We start from the raw sequence: 17215 nt of genomic DNA, 5'->3' as shown, positions 1-17215 counted from the left end.
TGTAAGCTAGCCTTCTTAGATGGGGCATGCTCAGTGCCTTCAATTTAAATGCAACCTCTTGGAATTGTGTCAAGATTGGCGCTGCCCAGTGAGAACCATGTGTGAACTAAAGGAAGTGAAATGACCAAATATCAATATACACCTCCTTAATTGTATGTATATGAAATGAATATTAGAAAACCTCTGGTGTATTGTGTTCATAAACAGTCTAACATTTGTTCTTTGTGAGCTACAGCAATTTTTTTCCATTACATGTTTACACCAAGCTGGTGGTATGCAGTTTTCTGCTGCGGGGTACACTGGGCTCCACAAGGATAGACATTGGGGTGTAGAGTAGGATCTTGATCCGAAGCACCAACAGGCTCAAAAGCTTTGACCTTCTTCCCAAGATGCATAGCACTGCCTCCTATATCACCCCGCTTCCGTGCACAGGAGCTCAGTTTTGTAGTTGATGCTTGCAGTGCAAGCATGTAACAGGAAGGGCTGCACACAGCAGCTCTAGAAAAAGCTTTTTCTGAGGAAAAAAGAAGACTACAAGGGCTGCAGCAGAGGCGCAGATTGTGCTGGATGTCAGTAGACATTGCCTGCTGCAGCTCCATCTCTCCCCCAGCGGCGCTGTACACTCCCGCGCCCTGGTTGCTGGGTACCTACAGCAGGAGGCTCCGGTTTTCTTCCAAGTCAGTCACACACGGTTGGGGCTCTCCGGGATCGCGTGGACGCACTTCGGGAGGAGGTAAGTGGGTCCCGCTTGCGGGACCCGCGCTTTATCACGATCTGGCGCGGCTGGTGAGAGGCTGGCCGCCCGCGCTGGCGTGGACACTGTGGCAGTACGGGCACCCCACTAAGCCATCAGGGCAAGGGCACAGGTCGGTTTTTCTCTTAAAAACCATTTCTTATGCAGCCCACAGTGCCGGTGGTGAAGTCCAGCAGGGGGATAAGGCTTAGACCTGTAGCCCCTCCCCCGGCCCCAGGGCACAATTTACAGTAAATGTTCCCGCCGTGGAGCTGCATATCTCTATCTCTCCCTCACTCCCAGTCAGTGTTTGGGCGCCATTTCCCCAGCTACACTGATCCTGGGACGGCTTGGGCAAATTCTCCTTTGTAAAGCCGCTTGACAGTCAGTGCTGTGCCTTTACAAGACACTTAAGTATTCTACATGTCGTTTAGACAGTGTTAGTTAAGAAAAAGTGCATTTGGTCAGAGTTATTTAGTACAAGTACCCTGTGATATACATCCAGTCTTTACTGTGCAGTGTTATATCTATTGATTTATATAGCTATATTATTGAGCTAGTCCAGTGCAGTATTATTGCTTGTCATAACTTCTGCATTGTACAAACGGTGACTATATGTGTGTGCATTGGCTTGCTGTGTGACCTCCATTTCGTGTCTCTCTCTAAGCTTGCTACCCTATATTCTATAACCTGAGGGGGCTAGGTGCGTCAGGTTTGTAATACATGATATAGGATATTAACAAGATATACTTAAATTTTATTTTTCTCTGTGATTTTAGTCACCATATCTCTCCTGAATCCCTGTTTGTGCTGATTACACTGTGCAGGGGTTTGGGTCAGGTATTGTGCTGCTGACAAATTGTACTGTGTTACCTTATACTGCAAGTTATCACATGTCTGCTGATAAGGGTAACGGTTCTGGGGCTGAACTCACTGGTAGTGGTGCTGAGGCCACAGATACTTTTGAGGAAAATATAGCAGCTGAGGGCTCTGGTTCTGGGGGTTCCTTGCCCCCAAGTGGGACTATAGCAACGGGGGTCCAGAATGACCCGCCGTGGGCTACCGTCTCCACACTACTGAATACGCTAGTTACTAAACTAACGCCCCCTATGGGACCTCCTATGCCAGTCCAACCGTATATGGTCCCCGCAGTTAATCCGCTGTGAGCAGATGCTCTTGTCCACTCAGTTACAGAACCAGTCCCTGGCTACTAAAAAGTCTAACCCTCGCCCGCCTAAGACCAAGGAGTCCTCTTAGTGGGCCATTACTTCCTCACAATCCACTGCTGTCATTGACACCTCGTCTGATAAGGATGCCGTTTACACTGACCCCACAGATTCTGACACTGATAATACTGATGGGGATAGTAGTTCACAAGTGGATGTTCCTGATCTATTGGAGGCTATTAAGTTGATTCTACAGATTATGGATGATCCCGAGCCATCCGTTCCTCCTAAGAAACCAGATAGATTCAAGCGTCAGAAGGTGGTTAAACAAGTTTTACCTCACTCTGATCACCTGGTTGATATACGTCAGGAATCCTGGGAAAATCCAGGTAAGACCAGAAGCTGCTTGCTCGCTATCCCTTTGCGCCAGAGCTGTCTAAAAATTGGGAGACACCTCCTCCAGTGGACTCACATGTGGCAAGGATGGTGGTTTCCTCAGCTCTACCTGTCACTACCGTCACGTCTCTAAAAGAGCCTACGGATAAACGCGTGGAGGGTTGTCTGAAAGCGATTTACACCCTCACGGGTGCTGCGCAAGGGCCCACTATTGCAGCGACATGGGCTGCAGAAGCTATTGAAGCGTGGGTCCAAGAGTTGGAAGCTGAAATCTCTTCTGACCATGCTAGACAATGCTTGTCATATATTGTCACAGCTTCTCACTATATTAAAGAGGTGGCTTCTGATGTCGGTGTTCTGGCAGCCAAGGCTTCTACTACGTCAGTCCTGGCTCGCCGGATATTGTGGCTGAGATCCTGGTCTCTGGATCTGGATTCTAGAAAAACCCTGGAGGTACTCCCTTTTAAGGGAAATATCCTGTTCGGAGAGGACTTAAATAAAATAGTGGCTGATTTGGCTACTGCCAAAACAGCCTGTCTGCCAAGTACTGCTCCTTCTGTGCCGAAGGCTAAAAGTACTTCCTTTCGTCCCTTTCGTCCTTCAGTTAAAGCAAAAGGTCAGGCATACCACAAACAGGCCCGCACTTCCAAACCTGGTTAGCCAAAGCCCAAAAGAGCCTGGGCTGCCCGTCAGCCAGCTTCCAAGACCAATAAGCCTGCCGCATGACGGGGCGGGCCTCCCCCTTGGGGACCCCAGGGTTGGGGGATGGCTTCTAGGGGTATACCCAGGATTGGTTGAAGACCACTTCAGATGCCTGGGTACTGGAAGTCGTCACTCGAGGCCGTAGCCTTCAAAAACCCTCATCGATTTTGCCTGACAGACGTCCCTTCGGACCAGACACAGGCAAAGACTCTTCATTCGGTGATACAGACCCTCCTGGACACAGGAGTGGTAGTACAGGTGCCTCTTGCTCAGAGGGGCCGGGGGTACTATTCTCCGCTGTTTCTAGTCCCGAAACCGAATGGGTCCTCCCGGCCCATTCTCAACCTCAAGGCATTGAACAAGTTTGTGAGAATCTCCAAGTTCCGTATGGAAACCCTTCGCTCTATTTCTGGCCTTGGAACCTGGGTATTATATGGTCTCCCTGGATATACAGGATGCTTACCTGCATATTCCTATAGCAGTGTCGCATCAGCAATACCTGAGGTTTGTGGTTGGCAACCTCCATTACCAGTTTCGGGCGTTACCTTTTGGTTCAACCACGGCTCCGCGAGTCTTCACCAAGGTTATGGCGGTACCGCCGTCAAGGGGTCAGGATCCTACCGTATCTGGACGACTTGTTGATCCTGGCAAATTCCCCAGAAACTCTCCTACGTCACCTAGATCTGACTTTCCGGTTTCTGCAAGTCCACGGGTGGCTCATCAACTCAGAGCATGGTGCACCTGGGAGTGCTATTGGACACTCACAACCAGCGGTTGTTCTTGTCTTAGGAGAAAGTCCTGAAGCTTCAGGACAGGATTTGTTACTTCCTCTCTCGTCCGCAAGTGTCGATACATTTGGCGATGCAGGTGCTGGGCCTCATGGTGTCGGTATTCGACATGGTGGAGTATGTTCAATTTCATTCTCGCCAAGTGGGACGGCCTGCCTCACCGGATCAGGTCTCACATGATCTCATTGACTCCGGAGGTCGTCTGTCGCTGTACTGGTGGCTCCAGGACCAACGATTGTGCAGGGGTCGTCCCTTCTGGATACCCGACTGGGTCCTCTTGACGACGAATGCCAGCCTAAGGGGTTGGGGCACGGTGTTGGAGCAACACTCCCTTCAGGGTCGGTGGACTAAGGAGGAGTCTCTCCTCCTGATCAACATTCTGGAATTGCGGGCGGTCTTCAATTCATTGAACCTGGCCCAGCATTTAATACAGAACTGTCCTGTTCAAGTACAGTCGGACAACGCCACCACAGTGGCTTACATAAATCATCAAGGCGGCACTCGAAGCCGCTTGGCAATGAAGGAAGTCTCATGGATTCTTCAATGGGCGGAACGCTATCTACCGGCCATATCGGCGATATTCATTCCGGGAGTCCTGAATTGGGAAGCGGACTTTCTCAGTCGTCAGGACGTACACGCCGGAGAGTTGGGCCTCCATCCAGAAGTGTTTCAACTCCTAGTGGAAAGGTGGGGCCTTCCAGACGTGGATCTGATGGCGTCTCGACACAACCACAAGGTTCCGGTCTTCGGAGCAAGGACAAGGGATCCTCCAGCAGCATTCGTGGATGCGCTGGCGGTGCCATGGAAGTTTCTGCTGCCGTACGTGTTCCCTCCGGTGTCACTCCTGCCCAGGGTAATTCGGAAGTTCAAGCAGGAAGGAGGAATCCTGCTTCCCATAGCTCCAGCGTGACCCAGACGGCACTGGTTCTCAGACCTTCAGGGCCTCTCGTCAGAGCGTCCAATTCTACTTCCATAACGCCCAGACCTCCTCGTTCAGGGCCCCTGTGTCTACCAGGACCTGGCCCGACTGTCTTTGACGGCGTGGCTCTTGAAGCTTCCGTCTCGAGGGCTAAAGGGTTTTCTGAGGCGGTCATTCAAACTATGTTGCGGGCCTGGAAACCGGCTTCTGCTCGGATTTACCATAGGGTCTGGCATTCTTACTGTGTTTGGTGCGCATCTAACAATTATGACGCTTCCAAGTTTAGTACAGCCAAGCTTTTGGCTTTTCTTCAGCAGGGCCTAGACTTAGTCCTGCGCCTGGCCTCCCTCAAGGTTCATATTTCTGCCTTGTCGGTGTGGTTTCAGAGAAAAATTGCGACCTTACCTGATGTTCATACCTTTACTCAGGATGTGTTGCGTATCCAACCTCCCTATGTCCCGCCTGTGGCTCCTTGGGACTTGGTGGTTTTGAAGGCGTTACAAGAGTCTCCGTTTGAACCTCTTGGTTCAGCTGATCTTAAGTGGCTTTCCCTTAAGGTGGTGTTTCTGCTGGCTATTGCCTCTGCTAGAAGAGTGTCGGATTTGGGTGCCTTGTCTTGTAGTTCCCCATATCTGATATTTCACCGTGACTGGGCGGTTTTTAGGACCCATCCCGAATATTTACCTAAAGTGGTTTCTTCGTTCCACCTTAATCAGGAGATTTTAGTTCCGGCCCTTGTCTCTCCTGACTTGTCTCCCAAAGAGCGGTCTTTGAATGTGATACGGGCTTTCCGTATCTATGTGAAGAGAACTGCTTCTGTTAGGAAATCTGATTCTCTCTTTTTGTTCTGTTTTGGTTTTCACAAACGTGGCTGGCCTGCTCACAAGCAAACTTTGGCCAGATGGATTGGAATGGTGATTGCACATGCTTATGTGAAGGCTGGTCTATCAGCTCCTGCTCACATTACGGCCCATTCTACTCGTTCTGTAGGACCTTCTTGGGCGCCCTGCCGTGGTGCGACCCTTGAACAATTGTGCAAGGTGGCAATGTGGTCCTTGGAACACGTTTATAAGGTTATATGCCTTCGATACTGCCGCTTCCCAGGATGCTTCCTTTGGACGCGGGGTTCTTGTGCTCACTACAGTGCGTCACCTCCCATAAGGAACTGCTTTAGGACATCCCCAATGTCTATCCTTGTGGAGTCCAGTGTACCCCGCAGCAGAAAACGAGATTTATGGTAAGAACTTACCTTTGTTAAATCTCTTTCTGCGCGGTACACTGGGCTCCACAAGGCGCCCACCCTGACGCACTTAGCTTCTATGGGTTGGTGTGGCTATAGCCGCTGACACTTTCTCCTGTCGGGAGAGTGTGATGTTTGTGGCAACTTGCAGTTGTTGTCTCTTTTCCTTGCTACTGCGTTGGACTTGGTTAACAAAACTGAGCTCCTGTGCACGGAGGCGGGGTGATATAGGAGGCGGCGCTATGCATCTTGGGAAGAAGGTCAAAGCTTTTGAGCTTGTTGGTGCTTCGGATCAAGATCCTACTCTACACCCCAATGTCTATCCTTGTGGAGCCCAGTGTACCTCGCAGAAAGAGATTTAACAAAGGTAAGTTCTTACCATAAATCTCGTTTTAATGCCATTCATATGAGCTAAATATGAACTTATTTAACATGTAATTGGCACCTATATACACATTTTTATATATTGATATTTTATTAATGTATTTTTATATGGAATTTTTATTATCATGCATACATTATGATAGAATAAACAGTCTTATACTGTCTTTACCTAGAAGTTTGACCGTTTATGAACAAAGTATGCCAGAGGTTTCTCTAATACTCATTTCTAAAGTTTCATATACTGTACCTTCATTTAACCAGGTGTATATTATTTTTCGCTACTTTCACCTATCGTTCTTGCTGGGTAGCACTATTCTTAACACAATTCTAAGTGTTTGCATGATTCTTAGTAACTTTAGCCCTATGGGCCATATGCAATTGCGGTTGAATTGCCGCAAATGTCGAAAAACGGGGCATTTTTGACACAAAAAATGATTCGACAATGCAATACAGTACTTTTCGACAAAGAAAAATTGGCCGTTTCAGGTTCGACTTTTTGCAATTCGACAGTTGTCAATTTCGACATGTCTGCAATGGTAAAAATGCGGCTTTTCGACTAAAGTATATTCAGTTGAAGAATGTCGATAAGACAACAGTGCTTTTCGACAGTCCTTTCGTCAATTTCAGTCCGCCTCATTTTGCTGGCGGGATCTAATAAAAATATTTAAAAACATGTTTTTTTTTGTTTTTTTTTATTGCTAATATCATCTCTATTTATATTAGAAGGGATTATCTACTTGGTTTGTCTATTAGGAGCCACAAGTATTATTTAATATATTTTTTAAAAGAATATTTGTTTTTTTTTTACTGACTAAAATAATATGGAGAGATCAGAGCATGTTTTTCAGTGGGAATGGGTTCAAAATCAAGAAAACAAATGCGTGGGGTCCCCCCTCCTAAGCATAACCAGCCTCGGGCTCTTTGAGCCGGTCCTGGTTATAAAAATACGGGGGGGGGGGGGGGGAAATGACAGGGGATCCCCCGTATTTTAACAACCAGCACCGGGCTCTGCGTCCGGTCCTGGTGCAAAACATACGGGGGACAAAAGACGTAGGGGTTCCCCGTATTTTTCACACCAGCACCGGGCTCCACTAGCTGGAGAGATAATGCCACAGCCGGGGGACACTTTTATACCGGTCCCTGCGGCCGTGGCATTAAATCCCCAACTCGTCATCCCTGGCCGGGGTACCCTGGAGGAGTGGGAACCCCTTAAATCAAGGGGTCCCCCCCTCCAGCCACCCAAGGGCCAGGGGTGAAGCCCGAGGCTGCCCCCCCCCCATCCAAGGGCGGTGGATGGTAGGCTGATAGCCTTGTGTCAAAATAAAGAATATTGTTTTTTGTAGCAGAACTGCAAGTCCCAGCAAGCCTCCCCCGCAAGCTGGTACTTGGAGAACCACAAGTACCAGCATGCGGGGGGGGGAAATGGGCCCACTGGTACCTGTAGTTCTAATGCAAAAAAAATACCCAAATAAAAACAGCACACACACACCGTGATAGTAAAACTTTATTACATACATGCACAACGACACACACATACTTACCTATGTTGACACGCCAACTCGGTCCCCTTCACCAGTAGAATCCACGGTGTACCTGTAAATAAAATTATACTCACCAAAATCCTGTGTAGATCTGTCCTCTTCTTGTTTGTAATCCACGTACTTAGCAAAATAATAAAACGCAAAACCCGATCCACGCACTGAAAGGGGTCCCATGTTTACACATGGGACCCCTTTCCCTGACTGCTGAGACCCCCCGTGACTCCTGTCACAGAGGGTCCCTTAAGCCAATCAGGGAGCGCCACGTCGTGGCACTCTCCTGATTGGCTGTGAGCGTCTGAACTGTCAGGCGGCGCATAGCACTATGCCGCTCCATTATATACAATGGTGGGAACTTTGCGGTCAGCGGTTTACCACGAGTAACCTCAACCGCTGACGCAAAGTTCCCACCATTGGATACAATGGAGCGCCTATGTGCTACATTGTATCTCGAGTGCGCCGCCTGACAGTTCAGACACGCACAGCCAATCAGGAGAGTGCCACGACGTGGCGCTCCCTGATTGGCTCAAGGGACCCTCTGTGACAGGAGTCACGGGGTCTCAGCAGTCGGGGAAAGGGGTCCCATGTGTAAACATGGGACTTCTTTCAGTGCGTGGATCGGGTTTGCGTTTTATTATTTTGTCAAGTACGTGGATTACAAGCAGAAGAGGACAGATCTACACAGGATTTTTGTGAGCAGAGGCGGATTGGCCATAGGGCTTACAGGGAAGATTCCCGGTGGGCCGGCACACCCGCAGGGCCTGTTTTGTTTGAGGACATGTGGTCCTTTTTATAGACATAATGAATAAGATGCAAAATAATTTGCCTATATGAAAATTACTCTACCATTTAGCCTATGATTGCAGATGATCTAGTGTATGCTCTGTCTGACTGCTTGGATGACATATAAGATTGAGTGATTAGTGATTGGGATACCCGTTGGTGTAATAAGCAAGAAAATATATCTTTCTAAAGAATTACATAATTTACTAAATTCTGAAGGTGTATCATATAATGTGCTTAAAATATTTAATTTTATTTCCTTTTAACCTCCCCCTTGATGCTGGACATGCCCACTATCTGGAAAGTCTTGGGGGGAGGGTGCTGCTGCCATGACCCATGGCTAGACCCTCCACCTCTGGTGCTGCCCATGTGGGGCCACTAGTACAAATTTTTCCAGGGCCGCTTTTTGTTCCCAATCCGCCCCTGTTTGTGAGTATAATTTTATTTACAGGTACACCGTGGATTCTACTGGTTAAGGGGACCGAGTCGGCGTGTCAACATAGGTAAGTATGTGTGTGTCGGTGTGCATGTATGTAATAAAGTTTTACTATCACGGTGTGTGTGTGTACTGTTTTTATTTGGGTATTTTTTTTTGCAGTAGATCTACAGGTACCAGCGGGGCCCGTTCCCCCCCCACATGCTCGTACTTGTGGTTCTCCAAGTACCAGCCTGCGGGGGAGGCTTGCTGGGACTTGTAGTTCTGCTACAAAAAACAATATTCTTTATTTTGACACAAGGCTATCAGCCTCCCATCTGCTGCCCTTGGATGGGGGGGACAGCCTCGGGCTTCACCCCTGGCCCTTGGGTGGCTGGAAGGGGAGACCCCTTGATTTAAGGTGTTCCCACTCCTCCAGGGTACCCCGGCCAGAGGTGACTATTTGGAGATTTAATGCCACGGCCGCAGGGAACAGTATAAAAGTGTCCCCCGGCTTGTGGCATTATCTCTCCAGCTAGTGGAGCCCGGTGCTGGTGTGAAAAATACGGGGGACCCCTACGTCTTTTGTCTCCCGTATTTTCTCTAACGTCCTAGTGGATGCTGGGGACTCCGCAAGGACCATGGGGAATAGACGGGCTCCGCAGGAGACTGGGCACTCTAAGAAAGAATTAGTACTACTGGTGTGCACTGGCTCCTCCCTCTATGCCCCTCCTCCAGACCTCAGTTAGAATCTGTGCCCGGAAGGAGCGGGGTGCATTTTAGTGAGCTCTCCTGAGCTTGCTATTAAGAAAGTATTTTAGTTAGGTTTTTTTTATTTTCAGAGAGCTTCTGCTGGCAACAGACTCTCTGCTACGTGGGACTGAGGGGAGAGAAGCAAACCTACTAACTGCGGCTAGGTTGCGCTTCTTAGGCTACTGGACACCATTAGCTCCAGAGGGTTCGAACACAGGATCTTAACCTTGGTCGTCCGTTCCCGGAGCCGCGCCGCCGTCCCCCTCTCAGAGCCAGAAGACAGAAGCCGGCGGATGAAGCAAGAAGACGTCAAAATCGGCGGCAGAAGACTCCTGTCTTCACATGAGGTAGCGCACAGCACTGCAGCTGTGCGCCATTGCGCCCACACTAACCCACACACTCCGGTCACTGGGGGCGCCCTGGGCAGCAATTGAGTACCTCCTGGCAAAAGCAGCATATATACAGCTGGGCACTGTATATATGCATGAGCCCCCGACATTTTTTACACCAAATCGCGGGACAGAAGCCCGCTGCTGAGGGGGCGGGGCTTCTTCCTCAGCACTCACCAGCGCCATTTTCTCTCCACAGCTCCGCTGAGAGGAAGCTCCCCAGGCTCTCCCCTGCAGACTCACGGTAGAAAGAGGGTAAAAAGAGAGGGGGGGGGGACATAAATTTAGCGCAATAATCATATATACAGCAGCTACTGGGTAAACACTAAGTTACTGTGTGATTCCTGGGTCATATAGCGCTGGGGTGTGTGCTGGCATTCTCTCTCTCTGTCTCTCCAAAAGGCCTTGTGGGGGTCCTGTCCTCATATAGAGCATTCCCTGTGTGTGTGGTGTGTCTGTACGCTTGTGTCGACATGTTTGACGAGGAGGGCTATGTGGAGGCAGAGCAGGTGCAGATGAATGAGGTGTCCCCGCCGTCGGCGCCGACACCTGATTGGATGGATATGTGGAAGGTGTTAAATGATAATGTAAACTCCTTGCATAAAAGGTTGGATAAAGCTGAAGCCTTGGGACAGTCGGGGTCTCAGCCCATGCCTGATCCTACAGCGCAGAGGCCGTCAGGGTCTCAGAAGCGCCCACTATCCCATATTGTTGACACAGATATCGACACGGATTCTGACTCCAGTGTCGATGGCGATGATGCAAAATTGCAGCCTAAAATGACTAAAGCCATCCGCTACATGATTGTAGCTATGAAGGATGTTTTGCACATATCAGAGCTAAACCCTGTCCCTGACAAGAGGGTTTATATGTTTGGGGAGAAAAAGCAAGAGGTGACTTTTCCCCCTTCACATGAGTTAAATGAGTTATGTGAAAAAGCTTGGTATTCTCCTGATAGGAAAGTGCTGATTTCCAAAAGGTTACTTATGGCGTACCCCTTCCCGCCAACGGACAGGATGCGCTGGCAATCCTCCCCTAGGGTAGACAAAGCTCTGACACGCTTATCTAAGAAGGTGGCCCTGCCGTCACAGGATACGGCCTCCCTAAAGAATCCTGCGGATAGGAAGCAGGAAGGTATCCTGAAGTCTGTTTATACACATTCAGGTACCATATTGCGGCCGGCAATTGCGTCGGCCTGGATGTGTAGTGCTGTAGCAGCATGGACAGATACACTGTCTGAGGAACTGGATACCTTGGACAAGGATACTATTTTACTGACCCTGGGGCATATAAAAGACGCTGTCCTATATATGAGGGATGCCCAGAGGGACATTTGCCTACTGGGCTCTAGAATAAATGCAATGTCGATTTCTGCCAGAAGGGTCCTGTGGACTCGGCAATGGACAGGCGATGCCGACTCTAAAAAGCACATGGAGGTTTTACCCTACAAGGGTGAGGAATTTTTTGGGGACGGTCTCTCGGACCTAGTTTCCACAGCTACAGCTGGGAAGTCAAATTTTTTGCCATATATTCCCCCTCAGCCTAAGAAAGCAGCACCGTATTACCAAATGCAGTCCTTTCGATCACAAAAAGGCAAGAAAGTCAGAGGTGCGTCCTTTCTTGGCAGGGGTAGAGGAAAGAAGCTGCACCATACAGCTAGTTCCCAGGAACAGAAGTCCTCCCCGGCTTCCACTAAATCCACCGCATGACGCTGGGGCTCCACAGGTGGAGCCGGCAGCGGTGGGGGCGCGTCTCCGAAAATTCAACCACCAGTGGGTTCGCTCACAGGTGGATCCCTGGGCTATACAGATTGTGTCTCAGGGATACAAGCTGGAATTTGAAGTGATGCCCCCTCACCGTTACCTAAAATCAGCCCTGCCTGCTTCCCCCATAGAAAGGGAAGTAGTGTTAGCGGCAATTCACAAATTATATCTCCAGCAGGTGGTGGTACAGGTTCCCCTCCCTCAACAGGGAAGGGGTTACTATTCCACAATGTTTGTGGTTCCGAAACCGGACGGTTCGGTCAGACCCATATTGAATTTAAAATCCCTGAACATTTACCTGAAAAGGTTCAAGTTCAAGATGGAATCGCTCAGAGCGGTCATTGCAAGCCTGGAAGAGGGGGATTTTATGGTGTCTCTGGACATAAAGGATGCTTACCGGCATGTCCCCATTTATCCACCTCATCAGGAGTACCTCAGATTTGTGGTACAGGACTGTCATTACCAATTCCAGACGTTGCCGTTTGGTCTCTCCACGGCACCGAGAATATTTACCAAGGTAATGGCGGAAATGATGGTGCTCCTTCGAAAGCAGGGTGTCACAGTTATCCCATACTTGGACGATCTCCTCATAAAGGCGAGGTCCAGAGAGCAGTTGCTGATCAGCGTAGCACACTCTCAGGAAGTGTTGCAACAGCACGGCTGGATTTTGAATATTCCAAAGTCGCAGCTGATCCCTACGACTCGTCTGCCCTTCCTGGGCATGATTCTGGACACGGACCAGAAAAAGGTGTTTCTACCGGCGGAGAAGGCTCAGGAGCTCGTGACTCTGGTCAGAGAACTCTTAAAACCAAAACAGGTGTCGGTGCATCACTGCACGCGAGTCCTGGGAAAGATGGTGGCATCATACGAAGCCATTCCCTTCGGCAGGTTCCATGCGAGGACCTTTCAGTGGGATCTGTTGGACAAGTGGTCCGGATCGCATCTTCAGATGCATCGGCTGATCACCCTCTCCTCCAGGGCCAGGGTGTCTCTTTTGTGGTGGCTGCAGAGTGCTCACCTTCTCGAGGGCCGCAGGTTCGGCATACAGGACTATGTCCTGGTGACCACGGATGCAAGCCTCCGAGGATGGGGAGCAGTCACTCAGGGATGAAACTTCCAAGGGCTGTGGTCAAGTCAGGAGGCTTGTCTGCACATCAATATCCTGGAACTAAGGGCCATATACAACGCCCTGAGTCAAGCGGAGCCTCTGCTTCGCAACCAACCGATGCTGATTCAGTCAGACAACATCACCGCAGTGGCTCATGTAAACCGCCAGGGCGGCACAAGAAGCAGGGTAGCGATGGCGGAAGCCACCAGGATTCTTCGTTGGGCGGAGAATCGCGTGCAAGCACTGTCAGCAGTGTTCATTCTGGGAGTGGACAACTAGGAAGCAGACTTCCTCAGCAGGCACGACCTCCACCCGGGAGAGTGGGGACTTCATCAAGAAGTCTTCACACAGATTACAAATCGATGGGAACTGCCACAGGTGGACATGATGGCATCCCGCCTCAACAAAAAGCTACAAAGGTATTGCGCCAGGTCAAGAGCCCCTCAGGCGATAGCTGTGGCGCACTAGTAACACCGTGGGTGTTCCAGTCGGTCTGTGTGTTTCCTCCTCTTCCTCTCATACCCAAGGTGCTGAGAATCGTAAGAAAAAGAGGAGTGAGAACAATACTCATTGTTCCGGATTGGCCAAGAAGGACTTGGTAACCGGAACTGCAAGAAATGCTCACAGAGGAACCATGGCCTCTGCCTCTCAGACAGGATCTGTTGCAACAGGGGCCCTGTCTGTTCCAAGACTTACCGCGGCTGCGTTTGACGGCATGGCGGTTGAACGCCGGATCCTAGCGGAGAAAGGCATTCCGGATGAAGTTATTCCTACGCTGATAAAGGCTAGGAAGGACGTGACAGCAAAACATTATCACCGTATATGGCGAAAATATGTTGCTTGGTGTGAGGCCAGGAAGGCCCCTACAGAGGAATTCCAGCTGGGCCGGTTCCTGCACTTCCTACAGTCAGGAGTGACTATGGGCTTAAAATTAGGGTCCATAAAGGTCCAGATTTCGGCCCTATCCATTTTCTTTCAAAAGGAACTGGCTTCGCTTCCTGAAGTTCAGACGTTTGTAAAGGGAGTGCTGCATATTCAGCCCCCTTTTGTGCCACCAGTGGCACCTTGGGATCTTAACGTGGTGTTGAGTTTCTTGAAATCTCACTGGTTTGAGCCACTTAAGACCGTGGAGCTAAAGTATCTCACGTGGAAAGTGGTCATGGTTTTCCATATGGACAAGGCAGAATTACGGACTCGTCCGCAATTTCTGCCGAAGGTTGTGTCATCTTTTCATTTGAACCAACCTCATATGGTGCCTGCGGCTACTCGTGACTTGGAGGACTCCAAGTTGCTTGATGTAGTCAGGGCTTTGAAGATTTATGTAGCCAGGACGGCTGGAGTCAGGAAAAGTGACTCGCTGTTTATCCTGTATGCATCCAACAAGCTGGGTGCTCCTGCTTCAAAGCAGACTATTGCTCGCTGGATCTGTAACACGATTCAGCAGGCTCATTCTGCGGCTGGTTTGCCGCATCCAAAATCAGTGAAAGCCCATTCCACAAGGAAAGTGGGCTCTTCTTGGGCGGCTGCCCGAGGGGTCTCTGCATTACAACTTTGCCGAGCAGCTACTTGGTCGGGTTCAAACACCTTTGCAAAGTTCTATAAGTTTGATACCCTGGCTGAGGAGGACCTTGTGTTTGCCCATTCGGTGCTGCGGAGTCATCCGCACACTCCCGCCCGTTTGGGAGCTTTGGTATAATCCCCATGGTCCTTACGGAGTCCCCAGCATCCACTAGGGCGTTAGAGAAAATAAGAATTTACTCACCGGTAAATCTATTTCTCGTAGTCCGTAGTGGATGCTGGGCGCCCGTCCCAAGTGCGGACTTTCTGCAATACGTGTATATAGTTATTGCTTAATAAAAGGGTTATGTTATGTTGGCATATGTTGTTTGATGCTCTGTTGTTCATACTGTTAACTGGGTATGTTATCACGAGTTATACGGTGTGATTGGTGTGGCTGGTATGAGTCTTACCCTGGATTCCAAAATCCTTTCATTGTAATGTCAGCTCTTCCGGGCACAGTGTCCTTAACTGAGGTCTGGAGGAGGGGCATAGAGGGAGGAGCCAGTGCACACCAGTAGTACTAATTCTTTCTTAGAGTGCCCAGTCTCCTGCGGAGCCCGTCTATTCCCCATGGTCCTAACGGAGTCCCCAGCATCCACTACGGACTACGAGAAATAGATTTACCGGTGAGTAAAATCTTATTTTTCCCACCAGGACCGGATGCAGAGTCCGTTGCTGGTTGTCAAAATACGGGGCATCCCCTGTCATTTTTTTTCTCCCGTATTTTTACAACCAGGACCGGCTCAAAGAGCCCGAAGCTGGTTATGCTTAGGAGGGGGGACCCCACGCATTTTTTTCAGGGATTTTTAAACAATTTTCTGCCGTCCATGAAGTCGAATCCAGGACGCACACTATCCGTCAATTGGTCCGTTTTTCGACAGCGGGACTGTCGAACCCGTTTATTGAATGTCGAATTCGGGTCCCGGCGGGAAGGTGTCTGACTGTCGAATTAAAAAACGGTCGAATTCCAGACGGGATTCGACCGCAATTGCATATACCCCTATATCTTCAAGAGCACAGTGTCCCCCTTTAGGATGATGGAGAAATTTGTCTTTTATGTCATTGTATTTATTATACAATTTTTTTTTTTTTACCTTCTACATTTTTTTTAAAATTGATGTATTGATTTAAATCCAAGACTTCATCACAGAGTCTCTACTTTGCCAAGCAGCTGGTCATCAAGCCCATTCTTACTTGACCTCATTAGAGATTGAAAAGTATGTCTTCATATACTTGTGGTTCATTTTTTATATTTTGGGTAGGGTTTTATGTTTTGTGTTAAGTTATCTGTTGTTTTTGTATTCATTACAGCTGGCTTAAATCTTCTGGCTCTACACGCTTCCCAGTTTAGCAATTTCCTCATGGATCACTATCAGTCTATCTTCGAAATGCTATCAAAGTGGTGTGGCCATTTAAATCATGAATTGAAGAAATGCGGATTTGCTGCTCTAGATTCCTTCCTGAAACAAGTAAGTTGTTTTTATTTCTCTGCTTAAGGGAAGACACAGTTGCCTTTTTTTTGTCAGCAAAGAAAGGGCAACTTTGATATTTTTGGTTATATTTTTTTTATTTCATTTTATTCTTTTAAATATTTTATTTTAAAGTAATCATCAGATAGCTACTGATATTGCATACCAGATTAATTTATATTGAGATTTTGTGGTCAAAGGGGCATTTAGTAAAGCGGAAACTTCATGTTTAGAAGACTTATGCTACCATCTGCTGTACAATTTTTTTTATTAAAGTAACATTTTCTCCATTTCTGATCTCTGTTTATCTATCCTACCACTGAGGCAAAACTTTCCATAAGACTGCAACTTTTTAGAGTTTTTGTTTTGTCCTGTTCCTGCCTTTTCAAATTTAAAATTTGTGATAGTGAGCTTCGCTTAGATCTAAATATTTCTTCTGCAATCACAAAAACAATAGGTTAGCGTATTGCATTGTATATATTATTTTTTCTTTTTTTAGGGGGGCTTTTCTTTACTTGGTGCAGCTCATTCTCATTTGTTATACTCGGAAGCGGAACTACCATTGGTGCAACAGGTGCATTGCACCGGGGATTAAGACCAGCAATGAGTTATCCACTGGCCCCCCGCAGACCATTTTACCCTCTGCCTCTCTGTCAACATCTGCCTCCCCCTACCTTCTGCTGTCACCCTCTGCCTCTCCCTCTCACCCACCACTGTGTGGCATATTGTGGACCTGGGTTTAAGTGAAGGAGAGGGTGGGGTGGGGGGGATTATGTTTTTGCACCTGGGCAAACCACTCACAAGTTCCACCACTGGTAATAATGACTCATGTTTGTGATCAAGTGCTGGTCACTGTGGTTCTGTAAATAAGGATATTTGCATAGAATTCTCATTAACATTACTTTTGTAGTGTATTCCTTTAGTTTTATTTCCATATTGTTATTTAAAAAAAGCCACAAAAGTGTCAAGAGATACTGCGCATATGCTGTATCTGTTTGTCCGACACAGGTCTTAGCCATGTGCAAAATATAAAATATTAAGATATTTTCCAAATGTATTACATAATTCAGTGGAATGACTTTCATCTTTAAAATTCGTTTCTCTTTCAT

General features: G+C 48.3%; 1 protein-coding gene across 1 annotated transcript in view; it reads left to right on the top strand.

The window, feature by feature from the left end:
- PRKDC (protein kinase, DNA-activated, catalytic subunit) overlaps nucleotides 1-17215 on the top strand; it is an 836940-nt gene that overhangs the window by 209297 nt on the left and 610428 nt on the right. Inside the window, exon 10 of the mRNA XM_063923695.1 lies at nucleotides 15949-16106. Within this exon, the coding sequence (XP_063779765.1) occupies nucleotides 15949-16106 (158 nt within the window). The remainder of the gene's footprint in view (nucleotides 1-15948; nucleotides 16107-17215) is intronic.

Source organism: Pseudophryne corroboree, chromosome 5 (assembly GCF_028390025.1).
Source record: "Pseudophryne corroboree isolate aPseCor3 chromosome 5, aPseCor3.hap2, whole genome shotgun sequence".
In the NCBI taxonomy this organism is placed as follows: domain Eukaryota; kingdom Metazoa; phylum Chordata; class Amphibia; order Anura; family Myobatrachidae; genus Pseudophryne; species Pseudophryne corroboree.
The sequence above is the reverse complement of the archived record's forward strand: the minus strand, read 5'-3'. Positions and strand labels throughout refer to the sequence as shown.